This window comes from Lepidothrix coronata, unplaced genomic scaffold (genome assembly GCF_001604755.1).
Source record: "Lepidothrix coronata isolate B3197 unplaced genomic scaffold, Lepidothrix_coronata-1.0 Scaffold25, whole genome shotgun sequence".
NCBI classification, from domain to species: Eukaryota; Metazoa; Chordata; class Aves; order Passeriformes; family Pipridae; genus Lepidothrix; species Lepidothrix coronata.
This window is the reverse complement of record NW_016690205.1, coordinates 7,183,420-7,208,674: the sequence shown is the minus strand read 5'-3', so window position 1 is coordinate 7,208,674 and position 25,255 is coordinate 7,183,420. Positions and strand designations below refer to the sequence as shown.

General features: G+C 48.0%; 2 protein-coding genes across 3 annotated transcripts in view; one reads left to right on the top strand and one right to left on the bottom strand.

Moving 5' to 3' along the window:
- The first annotated feature begins 10,024 nt into the window (after positions 1-10,024).
- NKX6-2 (NK6 homeobox 2) lies at positions 10,025-12,437 on the top strand. The gene is made up of 3 exons (XM_017809290.1): positions 10,025-10,447; positions 10,768-10,940; positions 11,645-12,437. Exons 1-3 carry the CDS (start codon positions 10,033-10,035, stop codon positions 11,891-11,893), a joined length of 837 nt encoding a protein of 278 aa, XP_017664779.1. The 5' UTR covers positions 10,025-10,032; the 3' UTR covers positions 11,894-12,437.
- Positions 12,438-14,531: 2,094 nt separating this feature from the next.
- Positions 14,532-25,255, bottom strand: part of INPP5A (inositol polyphosphate-5-phosphatase A) — a 192,722-nt gene continuing 181,998 nt past the window's right edge. Inside the window, exons 13-16 of one of the 2 annotated variants that reach the window (XM_017809289.1) lie at positions 21,626-21,737; positions 17,477-17,545; positions 16,210-16,297; positions 14,532-16,116 (exon numbers count right to left, since the gene is read on the bottom strand). In XM_017809289.1, the coding sequence (XP_017664778.1) occupies positions 16,217-16,297; positions 17,477-17,545; positions 21,626-21,737 (262 nt within the window). In that variant the 3' untranslated portion in view covers positions 14,532-16,116; positions 16,210-16,216. The remainder of the gene's footprint in view (positions 16,117-16,209; positions 16,298-17,476; positions 17,546-21,625; positions 21,738-25,255) is intronic. The other variant, XM_017809287.1, reaches the window with a different exon arrangement.

Here is a 25,255-nt window from a genome sequence, read left to right as displayed (position 1 = left end):
TTAAGTGCACATACATTGGAAGGGTTCAGCAGGGAGAAGGGAGCAGTACATTGAGCAGTGCTGAAGCTGAGGGGTCTGGAAGCACATCGGCCTCCTGCAGAGAAGCTTCGCTCCTGCCCTTCTTATGCAACTATGCTTGGGGACCTTCTCCAGACACCAGCAAGGAAAATAACAAGATGGTGAAATCAAATTGCTGAGATCAGATAAAAAAACAGTAAAGCAGAAGGGAATGACAGACGTGGCAGCGTAGGAAGAGATGAGAGACAGAACATAAACATGGCAAGACAGAGGAAGCAAGAAACATCAGGAGTGTCCATGTATGGACATTCCATGTAGCTTTTTACTGCTCCTGTTTCTCACTTCGTCACATTCTTTGAACAACGTGGTCCAGTGGAAGGTGTCCCTGCCCATGGCACCCCCTGCCACTGGAACTGGATGATCTTTGAGGTTCCTTCTAACCCGACCCAGTCAGTGGTTCTGTGATTCAGCTGAGTGGCATAAGTACTGTAAGTACAAGAATGCAGCATCATCACTGGATGCTTTTACACCAGCCCCTCAGTGTTCTGCACCCAGACCAGAGGCAACAAATGTAAGCAGCTGGACCTGCATCCCAGGGGAATGGCTTAGTGATGGACGCAGTGGTACTTGATTACTGTTTGGACTCCCCAATATTAGAAGCCTTTTCCAACTTAAGTGATTCTGTGATTCTGTATAATAACCACTGTCACACTAGTAACACATCATTTAAAATAACAATAGCACTGTATTTAAAATTATCATAATTCACAGTGGGCACTAGGAAACAATTTTAGTGCCATGAGAGAAGGATGGCCTTGTTTCCAAGACACCTGCCTTCAACAACACATCATTTTTTTATCAATGATTTTCATTCATTTCAGTGGTATGCTTGTCCTAGAAGTTGAGAGTAATCGTAAGAGGAAGGAAAATGGGGACCATTTCAAACACCACCCTTTTGTATTTTTCTTTAAAACGAAGTGAAATAGTATTACAGTGCCCTCAGGTGGTGTAAATTCAATTCGGTCCTATTGTCTTCTCTAGAAAGACAATAAACAACTGTAAATAATACTAACTTCAGCAGACTGGCTGAACATGGAAGAGAGTTACACAGGAAGGTAAATCACAGCATAAGCAGTTTTGTTTCCAAGGAAGGTTCTTTTCTCGAGTGTTTTGACAGCTGATTTTTAAAAAGCATTCTTTGTTAATTTTTAAATATCTGTGGAATAAATATAACATATCTCCAAAAGAAAACCTAAATAACATCATCACTGATTATGGAAACAAAGAAAGACAGAAGGAAAGAGATCTAGAAAAGTAGATAAAACCCAAGGGGAGAAGAGGTAATGAATTTTGTAAGAGCTTTTCAGAACAAAACATAAGGTGTTTAAACAAAACAAAAGAAAGAAAATCCAAAACACAATCAATCAACCAACCAACCAAAACACTCTACAGATAGCATATAATTTCTCAAATATATTCACATTTAATATGTCTAAATGGTGAGGAAAAACACATAAACAAAACACATAAAGAAAGCAGCATGTGATAAATTTGTCATATAACCTGAAACTTTCTGAATTCATACTGTTGTTTTAGTCTGAAGAAATCAGTTTCCTGAAGATGTAGGATATCTTTAATGTACAACAGTCCAATAAAACTTTTTTTTTACTAAGAATAACAACATAAAATGAATGTTATTTATCTGATCTACTTATGGACATTCAAGGTAATTCCAAAATTGTGTCTAACAGAACTAAATGATTGATGTATGCCCATCGTTTATCAGTGTTTTGTGTCTTCTTCAAATAACAGTGAGGAAGACCAGCAGATCACCAGGAGAATCTTCCAATCAACCACATTTAAAAGGTTTGCCAAAAATTAAGTGAGATTATAATCCATTATTCTGTTGAGACACTTAAAGAAATGGCCTGTCAGTTTACAAATATCGATTCCATCATGGAATCTATGCACTGTAGATGATGGGAATTGTACCACTGACCACGGTTTCACAGAGAACACCACAGCAGCTTTGTCCTGCTGTCCATCCAGTTCTGTCCTGTTGTCTTTCTAGGAAGACAGCTCTGTAAATAACACTGCTCTTCAGCGAGCTGGATGAATATGGAAGAAACATATATGGCAGTGCAAGTCCCATGGTTACAGCAGCCATGGACCTGAATAGTTTGCTGTTCTTCCAGCTCCCAGTGGAAGGACTCTGCTGTCCTTCAGAACCACACCTGTACTCTTCCTACCTGCTCCCGAATTGGCTCCTAATGTCTGTCCATCAGCATATGTTAAAACATTCCTCAAACAGTTCAGAAAAGCAATTTCCAGACTGTTGCAAAACACAGACAACATGAAAGAAATTTGAATCCCACCAACATTCCATTTCCTATGCAAATAATACTTTCATTTCCTATCATGATGATTTGGGAAACTCTCCTACCACTCTGTAGTTATACGTCACATGAAAGAAACACTGTGCTGACCCTTCAATTTTCTAAGGATTGCCTCCAGGATTTCTGAGGGTGTCTGGAAGAACTACTGTCACGTTTTTAGCAGCTGTCTTTACAAACTGTACCCTTCAAAGAAAATGATGTAAGCTTCTCACCCCACATCATCCCCCATTCCCCTCACCTTGCTTTCAGTAATCCCTAATTACTTTTTTTTTTTTAACCTCACTTGCACATTCAGGAAGAGTTTTACTAACAAAACATTTCTCTGTGGCTCAGAGAGAATCAATAGTGCTTACAAGTACACTCTTTATTTATTGGCAATTTACTCCTGAATTCCCCCATCCAGGCTATCAATAGGAAGCAATCTCTTTATAGCACTAATGACTTGCGGTAAAGTATATACATCTGTTTAATACAAATAAGGGCAAACGATTTCCCAGACTTGGGGAGACAAAATAGAGCTCACAAGGACTTATCTCACTTAGAAAGAATAACTTGTAGCCTTCTCTCATTAAAAGGATAAACTATTAGAGTGGAGACAAGTAGGAAAAGAGCAACCTTGGAGAAGGGAGAGAGGGTTGGTGGGTGGCTTGGTCTGAGGTGACTTAAGAAGTCAATTCTCTTAATACAAACAACAATCTAAGCCATTGGCAGAAGAAAAGCAACAGGTAAATCAGGGTTTCCAGACAGGGAAAAAAAAAATCAAAGTCCCAGGAATTTCAGCAACACCAGTGATCTGGTGGAAACTGTACCAGCAATTCCATCCACCACTGTCTGGCCCCTAGATCCACTGGGTAGGAAAAGCTCTTCATTTTGAAAAGGACATAAAACAAAAAAAATAACCCCTGCCTACCACGTCCTTCTTAAGAGTGCCTGCCATGATACACAACAGAGAGAACAAAGCTAATGCTGACAACTGTTTATCTTTAATCTCTCAGAAGTATCACCTGCAAAAATACTGCCTAATTTTTGGTCCTAAAAATATATATAAAATTATGTCCATGCTATTTTCCTTCAATGACCATATTTACAGTAATGAGTGGTAATTTTGACATGACAAAAACTTTCCTTAAACAGAATTCATGTTTTCCAGAGGTTCAAAAACTTGTGGCTTAAAATCCAAAGCAGACTAATCCACACAGAGGTGTTGAAAACTTCCTCATGATACCTTCAAAATCACACCCAATCTTCAGCAGGAATAAGTTATTTTGATAGGATTTTTATATATAGCTCTCCCTCAACCCCAATAATGAGATTAAAGCCTTAAAAAGGCACAAGGTTGTAATACATACTAAACCTTTTGCTTTTGTTCTTTCTAAAAAGCACTAAAAGGCAGTCTCATCTATGTGCTTGGTAGATGAAGTTAACTTCCCAAGAAGGGTACAGGTTAGAAACAGAAAAAGTAGATCCAACTTTTACATAAAAATGTGCCAAGAGGAGCTTAGGAAAAAAAAATCTGTTTTGGCAGCTTTATGTTGAGCTCTTTTGTTAAGCCATGAAAACTTAGAAAATCAAACTACTCCTTTTTACAGCCACAAGTGTTCATTTGCAACAGGCAAACCATAAAAAGCCTGCAAAACTTGTCAGCAAAAAGGAAGCCACATGACAAGAAACCATTGCTTGTGATTTCAGGAATTAATTTGTCATAAAGAAGGGATAGAAAAGTGGTTGTTCTCCATGGCATCATCTTCCCTCTCAGCTTTTGGGCACAGACAACCCCCAGCATATCATCATCCTGAATTCTGCTTCGTACCAACAACCAATCCATCATCTTTCACAGGCGGTCCTGAGAGAAACCTGTGATTTTTGACAGAGGCAATTGGATGAACGAGTTGACTGTGCTGAAGTCACAGCAGCGCCAGAGTAACGTGGCTCAGTTTACTGTGCTCAGGGGACAGCCCAGAGAAAACAGCACAGCATTTAGTCCAGCCTGGATTGCTGCATCCCTCAGGTGAGGCTCATCCTGTCCCTGCCCTGCCCTCCGTGGTGCAGTGGCGGGGCTCCTGCCAGCCCCACTGACCTCTGCCTCTGCTTCCACTGCAGCAAACACACACCTTTCAGGAAGGGGATAACAATTCAGGAAGACAGACCATATGTGCATTCCTTGGCTTTCTGAAAGTGTCATAAAACTCAGGTGGCTTGGTGGCAAACTAATGAACTGAACTAACTAAACTGAACTAACTATGCTGCCTACAGCAAACGTGCTGCAGGCAGATCAGCCCACGGGAAAGCCTTTTATCCTCTTACAGGTTGATTTTATGGAAGATATCACTTTGCCCTCAGCCACAGCATCCTCTGCTGGGAGCTCAACAAACCTTGAAACCAAAGACCTGCTCCATCTGCAGACAGGAACGACCCACTCCAGCAGGAACCTGCCTGGCACCTTGGGCCTTTGCTGCCTCTGCCTGGCAGACTAACAAGGGGAAACAGAAAACGGGATTTTGAGAGAGAAAGGATTTTGCAGATTGTTAAACCCGACCCCTTGGTACCTAACTGTTTTTCTTCATCTGTCTTGAATTTCATCCTAGTCTGCCACTTCAAGCAGACCCAGGACAAGCACATAAATAGTCAGCCCTGCCGAGATGGCTGGGCATGCACGGGCACAGAATTTCTGTTCTCTGCAATTTCAAGCCCATGGGGAAGAAAAAAATCCACAAATCTCTCTCCTAAAAGTGAGACTCTGAGCTCTACCACAGCCGTATGAAATGTTGTTTTGCATTTTGTCCTAAGTACAATAATATAATTATACTGCACCCTAAGGCAATAACTTCATTTCTGCATTTTTAAATTTCTTCACATTTCTGTTACACTGTTCTCAAGGTCACCCGGTTTCTCTTGTATGCTACACCAGACTGATGAGGATTCTCAGCTCTGCACCATTAGCATATTCCTACTTTTTGTGCCAAGGATAATAATGAAAAATATTAAATATGGCCTTTCCCAGAACATACATCATCCTGTGAGGATGTTTCAACAAAGATCATCTAGTCTAAAATGACTTTGTTTTCTAGTGACTGCATTATTAGATCAAAATACCCCTCATTTTTAAACACAAGGATCTCCTTTAGGTGTGCTGTGAAGAAGCAGCATCCATGCTGTCAGGAACACAGGCAGATAGCATCATCACAGGGCCAAGACATGGATTTTACTGCTCTCTTGTCACTAACACTCTAATTCCATGCAACAATACAGTTTCCCTCCCTCCTCCACTCCTACCTCCACCAGCAGCAGAATAACTCGGGAAAGGAAGCCCATGTGGAGAGCTGCTCTGAGCTCCCACTCCCCCAGTCACTCTGGTTTTACATGGGCTTCACAGCTGCACTTTGCAATAAAGTACAATACACTGGGGAATGCTTTCGTGTACTGTGCATCTGACTTCCCTGTAGCCATAAAATGAGACAGAAAGCACATATGTTTACACCCAATAAAACTAAACCAAAAAGTATTCTTACTCGTGGTTTATTTTCGTTTAGTCCACAGCCTCTCAGACATTTTCAGCTGCACAGAAGCTCCATGGCTGTATGCATGACAAAAACAAGTACCAGAAGGTTAAACAGAACTTGTCTGAGGTTATTTGTACTGTAGCATTTCATACTGGTCTACATCCTGCAATACTCCTTTCCGAGGATGCTGGAATGCCTCAGTCCCAGCCGAATTTGGTGTTAATTTCAGTTTTGTTTCTATGTCATTTGTAGGAAACGTTACTCATGTCACGAGCAAATCAAAACGCTCATTAACTTTAAACGGCGGAAACTCGTCCCCTGCCCCCGCCTGGAACCTCGCCCGGCGCGTCCGTCAGTGCCGCGGGTCTCCCCCGCCACGGCCCGACTCTGGCACCACGCAGGGGCAGCGCCGCGGCCCCTCCGCCCCGTCTCACCGCTGCCACGGCACACCCAGGACGGGGAACAGCGGCGGGACCGGGCACGGCCGGCGAGCGAGATGGAACCGGGCAGTTCGGGGGCAGCGAGATGGAGCCGGGCAGTTCGGGGGCAGCGAGATGGAGCCGGGCAGTTCGGGGGCAGCGAGATGGAGCCGGGCAGTTCGGGGGCAGCGAGATGGAGCCGGGCAGTTCGGGGCAGCGAGATGGAGCCGGGCAGTTCGGGGGCAGCGAGATGGAGCCGGGCAGTTCGGGGGCAGCGAGATGGAGCCGGGCAGTTCGGGGGCAGCGCACCGCGGACGAACCGCGCTGCGCACCGGGCCCCGCCAGGGGGCGCCGCCGGGGAGCGGCGGCGGGCGAGGCCGGGCCGGGCCGGAGGGCGCGGGGGGCGGCGGGGCCCGGCCCGGCCCGTGGCCGGCGCTGCCCGCGGCTCGGCCCTGTTCTGCTCCGCCGAAATGAGCCTCCCGAAAGCAGCGACCCGAACTGCCCTGACGGGGCTGCAGCGCTGCCGCACTGAGCCGGGAGAGCGCCCGCACCGGCCCTCGCAAACGCCTCGGGCTGGTTTATGTCCGCTCGAGAAACTCCTCTGCCAAGGCGGGCTCGGCAGCACCGGGGACAGCGAGCGCTCCGGCACCCGCTGAGCCGCTGCCTCCTGGGGACGGGAGCCCCGGCTTATTTTACCGAGGGCACCTCTCCGCTGCGAGAGCAGCGCCTGCGGGGCGCGGCTCCGGCGGCGCCAGGGCTCGCGTAGCGGACGGTGCCGTGGCCCCGGAGGCTGCCCGGAGGCTGCCCGGCCGCTGCGACGTCCCCGAGGGTCACGGGCTCTGCCGCCAGAACGGGGATTGCTTAAGGGTTAGGGAGTGCTTGGAACCGGAGCAGCCTGGCAGCGCCTGGGACCCGGCAGCATCGGGGAGAGGGAGCAGCGGGGCGGGAGGTGACTGCCGGGGGCGCGGAGCCGGAGATACCGGGCGATGCCTGCCCGCGGCTTCCTCCTTCGGTGCCACACCGCATGGGAAGACCAGATACAAAAGCAGATTTATCACGCCGGGAGGCCTGCAGAGATAAACCCCACATATTTCCACTTGGAAAAAAGTGGTATGAAATTTCGCGAAAGTCAATGAACGGGACAAATGCAAGAAGCGTCACTGATGACAGATACAAATTGCCAACTGACCTCCGAGCGCGCCTTTAGACGGGGCGGGAGGCTTTGGCTCTGCCCCCGGGACCAGCACGCCGAGCGGACCGGGGTCCCGGGGCTGCGGCCCCCGCAGGGCCACCGGCCGCCGAGGTCCAGAGGCCGCCGGGGTTGACGCGCGTCGGGTGTCTGCGCGCTCCCGGCTGCGGCCAAAGCTGAGAAACCTCCTGCGGGAGCGGGGCGGCGGCGACACACAGACACAGGCACTTTCGGGTGTCCCAGGGGAGCAGGAGGCAGGCGGGCACTGCGCTCCGCCACCTCCCTCCTCTACCGGCGGCGAGCAAGCCCGTCGGGGCGGCCGGGGGTCGATGTCGCCCGGCCGCAGCACGGACGGCGGAGGCCGCGCTCTTACCTTGTTCCATCGGTCCCGCCAAGGCAGCGGCGTCCCTACTTGGCCCCTCCTCGGTGAGCAGCTGCCGGCTGTCTGGATCAGCGCCCGGCCCTCGCCCGGGCGGGGGTGGAGGCGTCCCTCCCGTGAGCCGAGCCGAGCCGAGCCGGTCAGCGCTGCGGGGCCCCCATTCAAGGCGCCACACCTGCGGGCTCGGCGGGCGGAGGCGCCGCTGGCCCGAAGCACCGCACGGGTGCGGGCAGGGCGGCTGGACGCGGGCGAACCCGGCGGTCTGTGCGGGCAGGCGGAGACCGAGCCGAGCCGCGGGCTGGCGGCGCGCCGGCCCCTGCCCGCTCGGGAGGGGCTGTCACCAGTCTCCGGGAGGGCCCGGGGCCCTCCGGGAGGGCCAGTCAGCCCCGCCGGGGCCGCCTCCAGCAGCTTCCAACGGCGCCGTGAGCCGGAGCCGCGCCGGGGGCGGAGGGAGCAGGTGGCATCGCCACCCCCTTCCCAACGCACGCAGGCGGCGCGGAAACGAGCCTGGACACAGCTAATGGGGCTCTACCGGGAACCCGATACACTGTGACTGCTCCCTGCGCTGCCGCTGTTTGCAACAGACGGAGGGAAAAACAATGAAGTCGTTTATCAAACCTTCTTTAGCGCAGCGTCGTTTTTAATCTCACGTTTGTACGCCAAGTTATTTACAAAGATGCGCAAAACAAGACGCACGGACTGTTACATCCCGTAATTCCAGCGGCTGAAAACAAAGACCATTGACTGAGCCCGAATAATTACTTCCCAAACTTACACTGACATTATGGTTACAGGTTAAACGAAACCCTGTTCACCTGTAAACGATTCTGATGACAGACATAACCACATCCAAAGGACCACGCGTTTGAATAATTGTTCTGATATGATCAAGTCCAGTCTTGTTTACTTTGTGAACATTTGGAAAAGTTTTAACTCCCCGGTTGTTGGTGTTTTCCTTGGTTAACAACGCATCAGACTTGTAGGAGAAAGCAGTTTTAAGGCGGAGAACGTGCTATAAGCCCCGTTTCCAGAATTATTTTCTATAAAACTCTCAAATCCGAATTCTTCTTTTCTTGACAATTAATCATGCTTTCGATTACGAATATCTGTGGTCATTTTATTCGCGCGAACGAGCTTCGTTCCGCTATGATGTAACAGCAGTTTTTCTTCCTTTAAAAACCTTCGTCGCGTCTCGGAGTGAGGGAGGGAAGCCCTCTCCGAGGCCAGTGGGTTTCAGAACAGGCAACAAAGTTGAACAAACCAATTATTCCCAGGGCATAAGACCATTTCTTAGGACCGCTTTAAACGTGGACTCTTAGGCGAGGGAACGGCCGCCCCGCACCTGACGACGGAGCCGATTACGCGACAGAACAGCGATCGAGCCGGGCATTCCCGCGCAGCGCCTCCCGCCCAGTGCCGCGGGGCAGCGCAGCCGCCGGCCCCCGCCCCGAGCGGCGCTCGGCTGGCCCCGCGGCCGCTGCCCGGAGCCGCTCGGTGCTCAGAGCCGGGTGCCGCCGCCCGGTGCCGCGGGGCCGGGGGTCTCCCCGGGGTCCCCTCGGGGGTCCCGTCGGGCGCGGCCCCGCCACGTGCGGCCCCGCGCGCTCGCCCGGCCCGGCCGTGACGTGTCTGGGTGGGGGCGCGCGCCGCCCTCCGATTGGGCGGTGGCGGCGGCGCGGGGCGGCGGCCGCCCAATGGGCGCGGGGCGCGCAGGTGCCCGCGCGGTTATCTGCGCGCGGGGAGGGCGCGGAGCGTGCCCGCCGCCGCCGGACACGCGGCCGGGGCCACGCGCGGAGCCGCCGGTCCCGCACCCCCTCCCGCCGGATCGCGCGCGGAGCGCAGGGCCCACAGCCCGCCGGGACGCGCCGCCGCGGGGGCTCTTCCTCCCGGGACTCCCGCGGTGCCTCTACTCGGCTTTCGCCGCTTTCCAGCCTGGACGTTGGCGGCGCGCGCCGGCCAGCCGCGGCCGGGGAAGCGCCGGAGTTTTCCTGCTCCCAGCAAACTTCGGTACTTGCTGAGATCCTGCGAGCGGCGAGGAGCCCGTCCCGCCCGCGGCCACGCTCCCGCGGCGCGGGGCTCCAGCGGAGCGGCCGCGGCGCGGTTGGGAGGGAGCCGCGCTCGCTGATGCCCGCAGATGTTAGCGGTGGGGCAGATGGATGCTAATCGCCAGAGTGCGTTCGTCCTCAGCAGTGCGCCGCTGGCCGCGCTGCACAACATGGCCGAGATGAAGACCTCCCTCTTCCCCTACGCCCTGCAGAACCCCTCCGGCTTCAAGGCGCCGGCCCTGGGCGGACTCAACACGCAGCTCCCCTTGGGGACACCGCACGGAATAAGCGACATCCTGGGGCGGCCCGTGGGCAGCGCCAGCAACCTGCTGGGTGGGCTGCCCCGCATCAACGGGCTGGCGGCCTCGGCCGGGATGTACTTCAGCCCCGCCGCCGTCTCCCGCTACCCGAAACCCCTGGCGGAGCTGCCGGGGCGGCCGCCCATTTTCTGGCCGGGAGTGGTGCAAGGCTCTCCCTGGAGAGACCCCCGGCTCGCCTGTCCCGGTAAGTGCAGCCGGTTCTGTCGGGGTGCGGGGAGCGGGTAGCCTGGGGTGCGGAGCCGGGGCGGCCCCAAGCCGCGGGCGGGCGGGCGCGGTGGACGGGGCGGGCGGCCCAGCGAGGCAGCGGGCGCGGCGCTCGGCAGGAAGGCCCGGTGCCGGTCGCTCGGCCCCCGCGGCTCCCGGCGTGTCCCGCACCGAGCCCCGCTCTAGGGCTGGCGGACACCCGAAGCGGCCGCTCCTCTGCAGCGCCAGGCGGGGCCCGGTTCTGGGCCGGGAGCGGTGCAGAGCCCGTCCCTGACGCAGCTCTTTCTCCTTCGGTTTTAGCTCAGACAGGGATGGTTTTGGACAAGGACGGCAAGAAGAAACACTCTCGACCGACTTTCTCTGGGCAGCAGATATTTGCATTAGAGAAAACCTTCGAACAGACGAAATACTTGGCAGGACCGGAGCGCGCTCGGCTCGCCTACTCCCTGGGGATGACCGAGAGCCAGGTGAAGGTAGGTCCGTCCCGCGGACTCCCGCCTCTCCCGCGGACTCCCCCCTTTCCCGCTCCCTGCCGCGGCCGCTTTCTGCTGTCTCGGTAATTGCCAGTGACCACGAACACTACGCAACAGTACAGGGATTTTTTTAAAGTCCTTTAGAATTTAAATTATATTTCGGTAGCGGATAGATTTTAGGCCAATTTTTAGAGCTCTCTTTGCTGCAAACGATTTAATGTAGACAGACATAATATATTTTAAAAAGCTCACCCCAACAACAACCAAAAAAAAAAGCCCTTTGCAGGTAATTGCTTTCGACAGGTCACTTTTCCAGGAGGATCGTGTCCACTGGCACAACTTTACCTTATGTAACCCCGCAAATTTTTTAGCAAAGCCTGCATGCACATCTGAGCGTTGGGGTGCATCGGGAGCCAAAAATAGTTATTTTTCTGCCCATCGTATCCTGTTTCCAAATTAACAACTGCTCTGCAAAGCTGCTGCTTTTACCGCCGCACAGTTCCGCCTGGCGACGGCCCCGCAGAGCTGGACAGGTGTCCCCAGCGGGGCGTCCCCTCCCCGGAGCTGCTCGGGGCCCCGCTACCCCCTGCCCAGTGCGGGCCCGCGCTGCGGGACGGGACGGGACGGGACAGAACGGGACGGCCGCGGGCGGGGGCGGGCGGGGCCGAGGCCGTTCCTAAGCCGTGCCCGCTGCCGGTGCCCAGGTGTGGTTCCAGAACAGACGGACCAAGTGGCGGAAGAGACACGCGGCGGAGATGGCCTCGGCGAAGAAGAAGCACGACTCGGAGACGGAGAAGCTGAAGGAGAGCTCGGACAATGAGGACGATGACGAATACAACAAGCCCCTGGACCCCAACTCAGATGACGAAAAAATCACAAGGCTATTGAAAAAGCACAAATCCACAAACCTGTCCCTTGTCAGCCCCTGCAGCACCAGCTCGGACACCTTGTGAGGGCAGGAGGCCGATGGCCGCGATGGGGCGAGTGTAGCTGGGTGTTTGAAGTGGTGTGTTGTACAGCCTGAGATGTATGTGAAATGTATATATATTTTTTACAGAATAAGTTATGAAATTATTTTCTTTCTCATCGATGTAAATTTCAGAGAAATTTTTCCGACTTTTTGGGTTTTATTTGTGTCCCTTTAAGATTCTTGCTCTTTCCTTTAGCCTTCCTGCTGGTCTCCTGCACCTAACAATCAGGTTTTGTTACGTTTTCTATGGGTCTTCAAATCCAAGCTCAGCCACGTTGTATATAGTAAATTTCAGATTTCGTGATGTATATTTCTAGTGTAAAAACGGCAGTTTTCTTTCACTCCTTGTCCCTCAGTGTTTTGGCGGTTTCATTTCTCCTGCCTCCGGATTTTATGCTTAATAATACCAAAAACCAAAACAACGCCCAAAAAAAAAGCACGAGAGAAAAATGGACACTTGATTTTACATTGGGATCAAATAATGTCTCCACACGTGTTGGAAAGACTTTGTATAAATCAATAAATTATTTAACAAGCTTCTTTTTTAGCGAGTTTCTTCCCGCATTTCTCGTTGTCAGTCCTGGCCCTGCTGCTCTTGGGCGCCCGGGGACCGCGACGCTCCTGTAGGGTGCCCATAGCCCCCGGGCCGGGCGCTGCTCCGCGGGGGAAAAGGAGCTGCTGCGGTCGGGCTGGCGGGCTGAGCCGGGAGCGCCCTGGGCCCGCTGGCCACTGCCGGGGGCCGTGGTCGCTGCCACACGGGAACCCGCCCCGGAGAGGAGAGACCCGCGGCTGAAAGTGCAGCCCGAACCTGCCGGGAGCGCCGGTCCCTGGGTCCCAGAGCGTGGCGGCGGGCGGGGGATGGGGTCTGCTCCGGGGAGGAGAGGTAGAGGCCGGGACACGTCCCTCGGTGCTGCCCGGGTACCGGCCGCTGCAAAGACCCGAACTCGTTGAGATCCGCGGCGGAGGCCTGTGAGCTCCTCTGCCCTCCCGCCGCTTCCCGCCGGGATCCCGGGACGTGCCCGTGGGCCCCGGTCCAGCACCTCCGGGCGCGCCCGTGCCCGAACCGGCCACCGAGGCTCCGCGTTTGTCCCCTCTGCACACGCGAGGCCCGCTGGGCCTGAGCCGCCCGCGCCGTCAAGGTGCTTTTTTTTTTTGTCTGTGAACGAGACGTTCTTTTCTTCCCGTGTCTCAGCTACGGCTTTGCGGTCCGAGCAAAGGCAGCGGCCGCACCGCGGGCGGCCCCGCTGCCCCTGCCCGGCAACCAGCGCAGGGACGCGGACCCCGGCGCGGCGGGAGGGGGCCGTGACGGCTCCCCGGGCAGTTACGGGGCCCGGTCCCGCATCTGCCTTCCGGGGCCCGGTCCCGCATCTGCCTTCCGCACAGCGGAGGGACGCGGCTCGGCCGCCCCTGTCCGCGCTCCCGAGGATGTGCCATCAGCCCCCGCGCAGATGCCGCGCACGTCGAGGCACGACACGGGCCCGCGTCGGTGGGAAGGGGCTCGGAGCGGCGGGGCCTGGCCCGGTCCCCGCTCCGGCGCTGTTCGGGCGCCGCCGCTGGCGCTCCGCGCCCCTCCGGGCGGGCGTCGGGGCCTCCCCCGCGGAGCACCTCCGGTCCCGGTGCCGCCGCTCGCTGTGATTGATTCCCGTCCGCTCCTGCCGGGGCAGCTCCCGGGGAGGGCGGGGGGTCCCGCAGGTCCCTACGCAGTGACCGCGGCCGCGCTCGGTTGTTCCGCGCTTACGGAGGGAGTGAATCGAGTTTAGTGATTAATCTTCGCCCGGCTGTAAGCACGCTGAGCCCGGGCGCTGGGACCGGGCTCCTGAGGGGAAATGGCTGGATAAAAACACCTGCGTTGGAGCCCAATCCTTCCCACCTGCCCCTTCCCGCAGTTGTTGAACGAAACCGGCTCGGTGGTGGCCCCGCGTTACGGGACAAGGCGGCTCCGCTGGACCAGCAGCCCGGAGACGTGGCCCATCGGCAGCGCCCGGCGAGGGGACTCAGCAGGACCCGGCCCGGGCCAGAGCCAGAGCCCGACGCTTCTCGGCCCTCCCGGGGCTGCAGCGGCGTGTCCGCCGGGATCGGCCCGGCCCGGATCCCCACGAGCCCCGGATACACCTCCGGGGCTGTTTAAATGCGAAAGCTGCGTTTCGAAACCGCAAGAGGTTCCGTTCGGGGCGCTCTCAGCAGCTCCTGCGCCCCCGGAGGGGTTCGGGCCCCGGACGGCCCCGCGGCTCCCGGCTCCGGCCAGTTCATCTGCACACGAGGCTTCGGTCCCAGCTGGAAAAGGCTGCGGAGTTTTTTTCTGAAACTTGAGGTAATCACGAAGGAGTTTATGGTGGCACATTTCCTGACCTGCTGGGGACTGGCATCTCGTGAACAGCTCGTGAAGCTGCATCCCCTCCGTACGTCAGCGCTCCCACAGCAGATCCTCAGTGCCTTTCCCTCGGTTTGTATTGTGATTCGATTAACACCAGAACTGCATCCTATCATACAGGTTTTCATGTGAAAAATAACCTTGTTAATTGGCAGGAGATTAACAGGTATCTCACTAATAAGAAATGTGACAATTTAATAATTTCCCTGTAATCCCCAATGCCCAAATTAAAGGGGCAGACACAGCCGTGTTCACCATGATTAGTTTTATTGCTTGAGAACCAGAGTACTCATTTCTAAAGGCCTTCAAAGTTATCATGAGTTGAGTTTGCTTAAATAGAATTACTGTGTGGTTATAATGCAACATGGCACAATAACAATACAGAGCTGCAGACACCCTTTGGGCAACGATACTTGATATAAACCGGGTTGTACTGTTGAGAAAACACTCTGCAAGCGGACATCAAATCATTTTCAGTGGTAGTGATTTATACCAAAATCAAGCATCAATCTAATGCCATCACGCAGTCCATGAACTCTGTAGTGTTCTAAATTAAATCAATAAAACATACATTTGTGTTTCATCAACAGACTCCCTAATCACCTTTTAATGTTGTATTTAGTGGTGGGAGAAAAATGTCTGTAACAAGACTATATTGTAGGCTGCACTGAGCTACTAACCAGGAAAATTTACAGTTGGGTTGTTGGTTTTTTTTTCCTTTAACACTGTATAAATACAGTCTGTGTCCAATATAGTTGCTACTTGAAGCAGACTATATTTTTCTTCTCCCATGTTGTTATTGTTTCAATATAGAATACTTGGCACCAAAAAACAGTAACAAAAGACGGACAAAAACAGTTTACAAAATTCTGGAAAGTTACACCCAAACCTAGCTAAGAACTTCACATTCAATCCTTAATATTACATAGAAAGAAGGGATTATAGGAGTAACAAAGTGAAACTGCTAATATATGTGCTATATAGTATGCTATATATCTGTATCCAGGATGGCATTGCTATATATTATTTATTATATAAATGTTGGTTGTCAATGTACACTTAACTAAACCTGCTAAGACTCCAACACTAACTGCTGATATGGCACTCTCAAGCATTCATATTGGAAAGTATATTTAGCGTAAGTTTGGTCAGGTTTATAAATTATTTATATATCTGTGTATATATACACATACATACATATATATATACACACACATATATATGTATGTATAGAAAGCAGCTGCTGTGTGATTCAAAAACCATGTAACATGGCAGTATAGTAAATAAAATGAGAAAAAATTATAAAAATGAAAAACAAAATACTAAAACTAAAACACAAACCATAAGCCTTGGTCAACAAAGAAAATACCATTTAAAACCATCAATATCTCTATCTATACAATCCAATGTACAAAACCCCAAAGTGGTAAAGATATATAATGTTAGGCATGATACCTTTAAAAGTTTATAATATGCTGAAATAGCTTTTCCACATTGACAAACACTTATTAAAAGTTGAAAGTCGTGAAATCTAAAATACATAACGTCTCTGCTGTCTATTTAGAGTTTTGGCAACAGAACTGTGACATATATATAAAAAATAATTCCACATTTCTACTTGATGTCACATGAACATACAAGACAGTGAGGTATGTGAGGCTTCTCTCGAACAGAGTCCAGATGCTGAAGCATAGTGTACGATCAGCAGTCTAAAAATGTGGCACTCGGGACTGGATTGATCAATACAGCTGTTGGGATTATGGATTTCGGGTGCTGCCTTCCCTCCTACAGGGTGGTTTCACGGAAAATCTTCTCACTTCGTAGGCATCTTTTTCCTGTTGCAGAATTGGCATTTTTTTAAAAAGAAAGATAAACACAGGGGAAATGATGTAGAAAATATAAACGTAAAGGAAAAAGATGATATTTACCACCACATCACTGCACGACACAACACTTGTGCACATTTGCAATAGGTTTACCTGCCCCAGCAGCTATTCGAAAGGACAGGAACACAGGCTGCAGCAAGTTAGGGAAAAATAGAAGTTACACGTTTGAAATAGACACTTTTTTTTTTTTTTCACAGTCAGTAGCAAACACAACAAAATGGTGCAATAAGTTTTTGAATTAATCTAGCTACAAAATGCACAAGGGAATTACATAATCTCCTCACAGATTTCTGCTCCCACTGAAATCTAAGGGACAATTTTCCACTGATTTCTGTGGGAAGAGAATCAGGTCCCACACACGTCTCCCTTCTGTCACAGAATCAGCTCCACTGGAAGTGCCATGCCACTTTGGTGACAAAGGAAACAAAAACTGCTGTTTCTGGACTGGCTGTCCCGGTGCTGACACACTGAACTTTTCATTTACTGGGTAAGTTAGTAAAGTTCTGTATTTTAAAACCTGATTGGGCTGATTCTGGACCAATGCCTTAAGTGCATTCTTCCTTAGAAGACAATGCTCTGTCTCACAAGAACTCTGCCCATGGAAGTAAAGAGGGGTATGTATTTGTGAGTCTGCATTTATGTGTGCACACACACGTGTAATTACCCACTATCCCTCTCTGCATTATCATTCAGGAGCCTCAGTGCTGATTTTAGATGGGCTTTCAGAGGTTTCCTCCTACTCCTCAACTGGCTTTTTTCTAAGAAAGTAAATACTCTGTTTTGAGGTATTTCTAACTTAGCTTTCCATCCGGTATTTTCAGCAGAGAAGATTGTAAATTTCAGGTATTTTTATTATTTTTAACATCAGGTATTTATGTAATTTTATGTCCTTTTCCTATATTCTTTTTATCAGTTGCTGTTTGAATATGGAACTACCAATATGTTCTTTTTCTAATAAGCACCTAGGCACCAACCTAATTGAAGCTAAGGTTTAGAAGCATCTCTGATAACCCAATGAAATTACTTTTGTTTTAGAACAGTTTTAAGTGCACAGATGGCTCTTCTTTGCTTGCACCGTATCCTGCTTTCATTCCTAGTGCCCATAATCCTGTTCTTTATTTGATTTCCATACAAGCAGCTACTCTGATAAACTGGTTGATTTCAGTTGAATTCAACTTTGAAACATTTTCAAGGCATTACTTTAAAAACAGGGCAGAGATATAACCTATTTAAAATTAACAGAACCTAATGCATACATTCTCCTTCCTAATAAAAACTTATAAGATACAATACTAAAATGTTTAATTACCTTGTGATCCCCCATGCAGACATTTGGCCCAATGTGGTCATATATTACTATCTTCTCATCGTTTTCTGACTAGTTAAAAAAAACCAAAACACAACAAAACACTAGTCAGTCCAAGAATTTTCCAGATTACAGAAACAGAAAGAAACATAGAAATACTGTGCAAATAGGTCAAACCACGTTCTGAACGAGGTGATATTAAGACATCTTTGCTTGGCTTCTCCAGAGAAAGTCCGTGCAAAATGAACTTTTATGCCCAGTCCTGCCTGCAGTAATTTTTGTGCAGTTTATGCAGCAATTTGTGCAGTTTGCCCTCAGAACAGAACTCCTGATCTCTCTGCACCTCCTCCCTGCGCTGCAGCCTTGGGAAATGTTCATGGCTGACGCCGGGCTGGGGGAAATGAGGGACTCCTTGGTAGCTGCATTCCAGGGTTCTGTTGCAAAATGCAGCTGGCACATTTCACCAGTCTGTTTTTAAGAACAACACACAATTTTCATTGAGTTAGGTGTGATAAATGTTGTTCTCTGAATTAAATGCAATCCACGTTGCCTTATAAGAGCATTTGATTTCATCATATAGGGGATTTTAAATGTTCAGAGAGATGAATCATTATTTTCAGGTTATGAATATAATCTTTAACAATTTCTCTGAGATAAATTTCTTCATCTGAAAAAAAAGCATTCAGTGATTTTAAGAAAATCAGCAAATGAAAGATGACATTCCTCCAGTCTCTATTATGAATTGCTTTCATTTTGTTCCATGTCGAACTTTACTCTCACACACCGACTTCTTTAGCATTTGTAGCTTAATGAACAATAAAATGTACTCATCTTTCTGCTGTTTGCAATAAACGTGATTTGGAGGGTCTGTTTTGAATCTCTAACACTGCACTTCAGGAATAAATACAAACACTTTGCCATACAAGACAATTTCTTATTATGCTAATTCTGTAAGCTAATTAAGTCTGCAATCTGCACACTCTCCAGTCTCTAATACAATCATAGATGCGCTTTAAACTAGTTGGCAATACTAATTTATTTTGTATGAAACAGTCAAGACTTTCCCATCTGTAATCAGTCAAGTTTGACTGGGCAATAACTTTATATAAACAGTAGCATTTAGGACTATAAAGTTAAAACTGAATTATCTTTAATGCAGTAAGGAAGCTTAAGGTCAGATTTACTTTATAGCACGGTTGCCTGCCAAAAATATAAAAACATAACCTTCTGCATTGTATGCATGAGCACTTTCCAATATTTCAAGATCATAATGCCACCAGCATCGGAAGTGGGGATACATTCATCAAAAGCGACTTGATAATTTACAAAGGCAGCATAAAATTGTGGATTTTCAACTGCATAATCTTTAGACAGATAAACAAATTACAGCAGTGCACAAGCAGAAACAATATCCACTTGGCTGAGCATTCATTACTTCATGCGACCAGGCATCAGCGCAGCTCCCGAGCAGTGGGCAACCTTTGGTGGTTTAGGGCTCAGGAAGCATAAAATAACATGATGGTGAGGTAACCGACCATGGCATGATAGATGATGTTGCATGAAAGCTGTTTACAGCCCCATGTCTGTACAATCTGTAATGCCTACTGTGTAGCTGAGCACACCGTACAGTGGCAATTTGTGCACACTATCCTTTCCTTACCTGGGATTTAAATGCAGATTTATTACAATTTTGGTTTGAAATAAAATACAGAACTGCTAAGGCAGAAAAATAAACTCTTTATTTGCCTATACGAAAAATTAATACAGCAAAATAACTGCCTGCTTAAGAATATTCAATAGATAATTACAACAAAAAACCCTTTAAAAATTCAAATAACATATTTAAAGGATTTGTTACAGTCTAATCAGTTAATTAAAATTGGCTTTTACTTTCTTCACAGTTTCTTTTACAGCTTCAAAGCCCAGGTCTGGAGTAAATTCTCACTGCAAGGCCAGTGCTGCTTCCTGTGCAGAACCACAGAAACCTGTAAGGTCGTTTTGCCCTTTCCTCTATCAGCTCAGCATTCTTTTCTAAGGACTGTTTTCTGGGCCAGAATCCCAGGTTGGCTTTGGGCTGGATAACTCCTGTGCTGGTACAGACCGACTGGTTACAGCCCTGTGCCAGCCTGGCCTCACCAACACCCGTCACTCTGTTTCTGGAGATGCCCCAAACTGCCTGATCACAGTTTGCAAATGCAAAGCTCCGGAGACAGAATTCTGTGCACTTTTAAAGGTAAGCTTTGAGTGCTCCAACTGACTGGGTTTTTGTTACACAGACACTGGGAATTGGGTAACTCACCTCACAGTTGCAAACTTCTCCAGTGCTCTAACTTTGTTTTCCTTTGTTTAATTTTCTCCCATTATATCCAAGTTATAGCCCTCTAGATAATCAGAAAGAATTCCTTTCCCTCTGTAGTGTTTACACTCTTCAAGCCTTTGTGTACACTTCTATCTCCTTATTCATAGCTTTAAGAAAAAAAATCTTCCCTCATTGGCCACTCTTTCCATGGTTTTAATCCTTTGTTCTTCAGGAATTTCATGGGCACCAAGACCATCTGCAATATTTTGGGTAAAATCTCACTTTTTCACATGATATTTTTGTATAAGAAGATCAAATAACACCGATTTTGACATTACTATTTGACTATAAAGCCTATATTTCTCATAAGCTTCACAGGTTTTTTTAGTAAATACTGCAGTAAATGCACTGTCTAAAATTTGGGTGAAACTCTGAGATGATGTGCAGATGACTTCTTACACATTAAAGTGTGTGAGGAAGTGCATTGACTTGAAATTCGAGTAACTATGGAAAACATGTTCCCAGCCTTTCAGTGAGTTATATACTGCAAAGCAAACAGTCTAATCATGAGATAAATAACCCTGATGAGAGAGAAACAGAAGGTTATAAACTTCAGGAGAGCAAGTTTCAAGGGTGTAATTAATTTAAACAGGCGAAAAAAAAAGCCATGAAGCTGTAGGACACGGATTTACTTGCAAAGATTATTTTCTGTAATTCACTCCCATCAAACAGCATTAATTATACAGGAACACACAGACAGACACGTGACTTTGGGCAATTTGGGGTTTGGAAAGTGTTACAGTCACTGAGTCTGGTCAGCAAGACCCCCTCGCTGCAGCAGTGCTGGAATGTGGCAGCACATCCCTTCCTGCATCATGCCCACAGTCAGAGGGGCAGGAAAACCAGCTGGGAGCAGAAAGATGTGGGAGAGATCTCCTCAGATCCCACACCCCTTCCCTGCTCTGTTCTGGCCCTCAAGGCAGAGTGGAGCAAGGAGAGAGGAAACATCAAAAAAGGAAAACCTGAAGGGTCCTGAACCATATTTAAGTCATTTAATTTTGGACAGAGCATCACCAAGTTTACCCTACCTATATACCCTAAAATCACGAGAGGAATTGCATGTTCTAAAAATGTTCCACAACTGTATCTTTAAGGCTCTAATGGAATGTCTAAATGTAGGCACCTAATCTGTATACCAGAGTTAGGGACCTGCTGGAGACTGCCCTCAGTCAGCGGACAGTGATAGATTTGGTCCATCTAGGACTTGACATATTCTTGGGAACACCTTGAGATATCTACCCCTCTGGTAACTCAGGTACCTCCAGCTGTTGCTGGATAGGTTTTTTTTCTCCATTACATGACTTATCAGCCAGCACCACTCATACCTGCTTCTATCTGTGTCCCTGCTTAATCTCTGGGACGGGCAGTGCTGTTGCTTATGTCACTGTAGGGCTGACTGGGCTGGGGCACTAGTGGGGCCTTTGTATTTTCTATTACTATCTTTAAAGCAGGCAGTTTCCCAGTGCTGTACTCCCAGTACAGCACTGAGGAGCACAGAGGTGGCACAGGACAGAGGACAGGCAGCCAGCGTGGGCAGCTCAGACACCAAAAGAAGCGCTTGGGAAAGCTCATCTTTTGGTCACTGCCAGCAGGTTATTGGGACAAATCCACCCTCTGGGGTGCAAAGCACTGGAAGCACCTCCCTTCTCTTAGTGCCATGGTGTGCTGTCTCCACCCTGGAGACTGTCTGCCACAGGCATACTCAGGGACAGGCAGTGTCTCCCAGCCCCAGCTGCCCAGGGTGCAGAGCAGTGCGGTGCGGAGGCAGCTGGAGGCTGCAGGTCTGTACTTACTTTCAGAATGAGCTCCTTGGCTGAGTGGGACATCAGGATTCTGTCACACCAGGCTGGACATCTCGTGTTCATGTACTGCTTTCCCTGGCTAGAATCCTCACTGTAGGGATAACTGCAAACAAATCCCAACCACATCCATCAGTGACTCTTTGCAAAGCATCCTGAAACCTCTGGCTCAAAGGGCCACACTAATTACAAAATTTCACTGGCAAAAAGCAGCTCTTCTGGACACCTCTTGTACATGTTTTTCCTTCCTCCTCCCCCCTTCCTTTTCATGTCCTTTCTCAATGTCTCTTCTCAGATCTACAACTCTACATGTTAACATGTTAAGACACACACAGTTTTGAAAGTCTCACCTCCTACCTTGTGCATGTGAGAGTGTTTAAAGACAGCAAACTGTTTATCTATGTGAAAGTAGGAAAATCAGTTCAACAACAACTTCAGGCACTTGACTGTGACTATGGAAAATGTATAAACAGAAGATGAAAAAGGAAATCTAAGAGAAAATAAAAAAAAAGGTTCATCTCATTGGATTTCTTTGTAGGATTCTCTCAAGGAGAGTTATCCAGGAACAATTTACAGAAAACAGAGTTCAGAGTTCTGGGATCACTGCAGCTGTACAAACCCCCCCTGGACAGATTCATTTAGAGTGACAGAAAGGAAGACAGGACAAGACAGCAGGTTTTGCAGGGGATTCCTTCAGAACTAAGGAATCAGGAATGTGGTTTAAGGAAAACTATGCTGACTACATAAGATCCTGCAGCTCTCTATGAAATTGTCTTAAGAAAAAGTATATTATTTTGTAAAGACATCTTGAATAGAAGCTGATTAAATGGTAGTTACACTCTGGGGTCATCATAAACGTGCTGTGGCATCTCCAGTGCATTCTAACATAGCTTTAAAAGGCAAAAGAAACTGTTTATTTTAATCTACCAGACCTAACTAGAGTTAACACACCCATGTGAGCCCACAGGCTGAAATCTTCTGAAGCACCCGAAGGGCAAACTCTGGCTCCACCTCAGCAGGCTGAGGCCAAAGTTCTTCTCGTCTCTTGCAAATGTTCTCACTGGTTTAGTATGACAGAACTTTGCATTTGATGATGGCTCATCACGCTGCAAGGCCCCCTGTTTTCCAAAATGGCATGGAGGATTAGCCAAAGAGGGGTTTTAAAGAAACCCAGAGGGTTTGTGACAGGCTCAATTTCTTGAATATTGGGCCTGAACGAATTGAAGTTTGCCCTTGATAAATGTCTTAAAAAAAATAAATCTACATATGTCTGTGTGAGTGCATTTAAAATGACATTTGCATTTTATTCTGCTCATCACTGAATTCATAAAGAAAATACTGAAGTTTTTCTGATATGTGTGTTAATATAAAATTTCTGGTATTGTAACAAAAGGGTTTGCATGCTTGAAGAGAAACTTATTTACCACCCTGCTTGGTGTGATACTCTGAGACATATAGCTCTCTACCAAATGGGTTTACAAGCTACACTGCCATTACAAAGATTAGCCATGGCAAACGTCCAAGAAAAGCGTACTGAGCGTATTGGAACAAACCAGTGATCTCAGTACCTTTTCCACCTCATCAAACCTAACAAGACTCATTTTCAAAACATATTATGAGAATTCAATTTGCTGCTTCACTGACATACAGAAGTACAGCTTATTTCTGAGTGTCTGTGAAATATTTTGATGATGTAATACTATTGGTAGTAGAAGCTCTTTGTCTGCAATTTAAGGGTTGACTTTTTCTCGTAACCTCTTACTTTAGTTACTCCAGAACCCCACACAGCTGAAGCTACTTTCTGTGACTTAAGGTATAAGAATCAATCACATTTCATATAATCCTTCCTTTTACAGTATTAACTGTATGGCTTTTGAAGTATGATGTTCCATGCCTAGAATGATCTGTTACTGCTATGTGTTACAGCATTTCACCCAAGAGCCTATATTCTGTGAAATGGTATTTATCAATTTGCTTTATTGATCTTAATGTTATCTCAGGGTGAAAACTTCTGCCAATTTTTCAAGGCCTTCAGCACTGATCACCCAGTCAAGAAGTTACTGTAGTTTACAAGTATCTTTGACAAACCAGATTTTTAATGGCTGGGACAGAGATAAAAATAAATGCTGCAAAAGTTATCCAGACAAAATGACCTGTAGGTAATAACACAATACAGTGGGGTAAGCTCTTCTTTTTATAAGGCAGAATCCTTCCTTCCAGCCAGAAGTGTGGAGGATTCTGTCTTGCTGCACTCTAATAAGGCTTCTCCCTCCCTCCAACCCCTTTGGTGTGTGCCAGTCCCATTCTCAGTGAAATGCTGACACTGACATAATAAGAAATCCTAATGAGATACATGCCCAAAAAATAAAGGCAAGTAACTATTTGATCTCCTCCTTCATGCTCTAGAGGGGTCAAAAGCACTTTGGAATATGCACGATTCTTTTATAGATGGGCAAACAGGGGTCACAGCTAAATAGAACTCAAAATTCCCATGAGGGCTTCTTTTTTTGTGATTCACTGGATTGTGGGTACAGGATATTTTAGTTCATTATATATTTATATCTCTTTCAAAGAGCACTGTAAATTTAAGGTTGTGTGCATGCAAAAAGAAGAACTATTATTGTAATATCATCTTCCAAAAGACATTAAGCATAAGATTGTCTACAATCAAGTGTATTAAATTACCTTTGTTTGCTGGCATCTCCAGCCCCTTTTAACATTCACTACGGGCAAGTAAGGAACTCACTGTTCTTAATTCAAAACTTAGTAATTCTAGTTAACAGATTTTCTGATCTGTGAATTGTATAAATAATTACAGGTTTGATAAAAACAACTGCAGATCTGATAAAAATAATTTTAAAGGCCTTTACACCAAATAATCAAAAGTAAAAAATTCCAGTATCAGTCTCCCAGAGGGAAAGCATCGTGCCATCTTTCTGTGCTTGCATCATTAGTCTTAACCACCAGGACAGTGACTGTGGTAGAGGAAAAGGGAGAACCAACTCTCCATGTCCCAGAATTAGACAGGAAAGTATGTATTTTTCTCCCCTTTCAGAAAAATTCTGCCTCAATCACAATCCCCCTTGTGCAATGCAGAGAAAACAGTGATCTTGAGAACGAATAGTGAGTGCTCGTGTAAAACTGATGACAGAACAGATAAAGGCCTCTAGGTACCACTGAAACATAAACAGATATAATGCTCACACATACAAGTGCTATAGGTCAGGTAAGGCTGTACACACTTCCTAACCTTAGGATTCTGTATGGTTACAGATGATGTAACCATCATAACCATCATCAGCAGTTTGTTACACACACTATTATATCTGTTTAAAAATACAATGGGGAAATGAGGAATTCCATGTCGAACAACTTTTCTGCCCTGATTAAAACAGTAGCAAAGTTGGAATTTAGGACCTTAACCACTCATGTCAGCAGAGTAATTAATAGCAGGAATAGTCTGATATTCTCTGTGCATGCCAGACAGTAGAGTTATGCAAAATGCACTTTGACTGTGCCTGCCCTGGATGATGGAGGGACAGGCAGTTTTGGAGCTGGAGCATCTCTGTGAAAGGCCTGTACAATTTATCTCCAGTTGTTTAGGATTTGCTTTTTCTCAATATG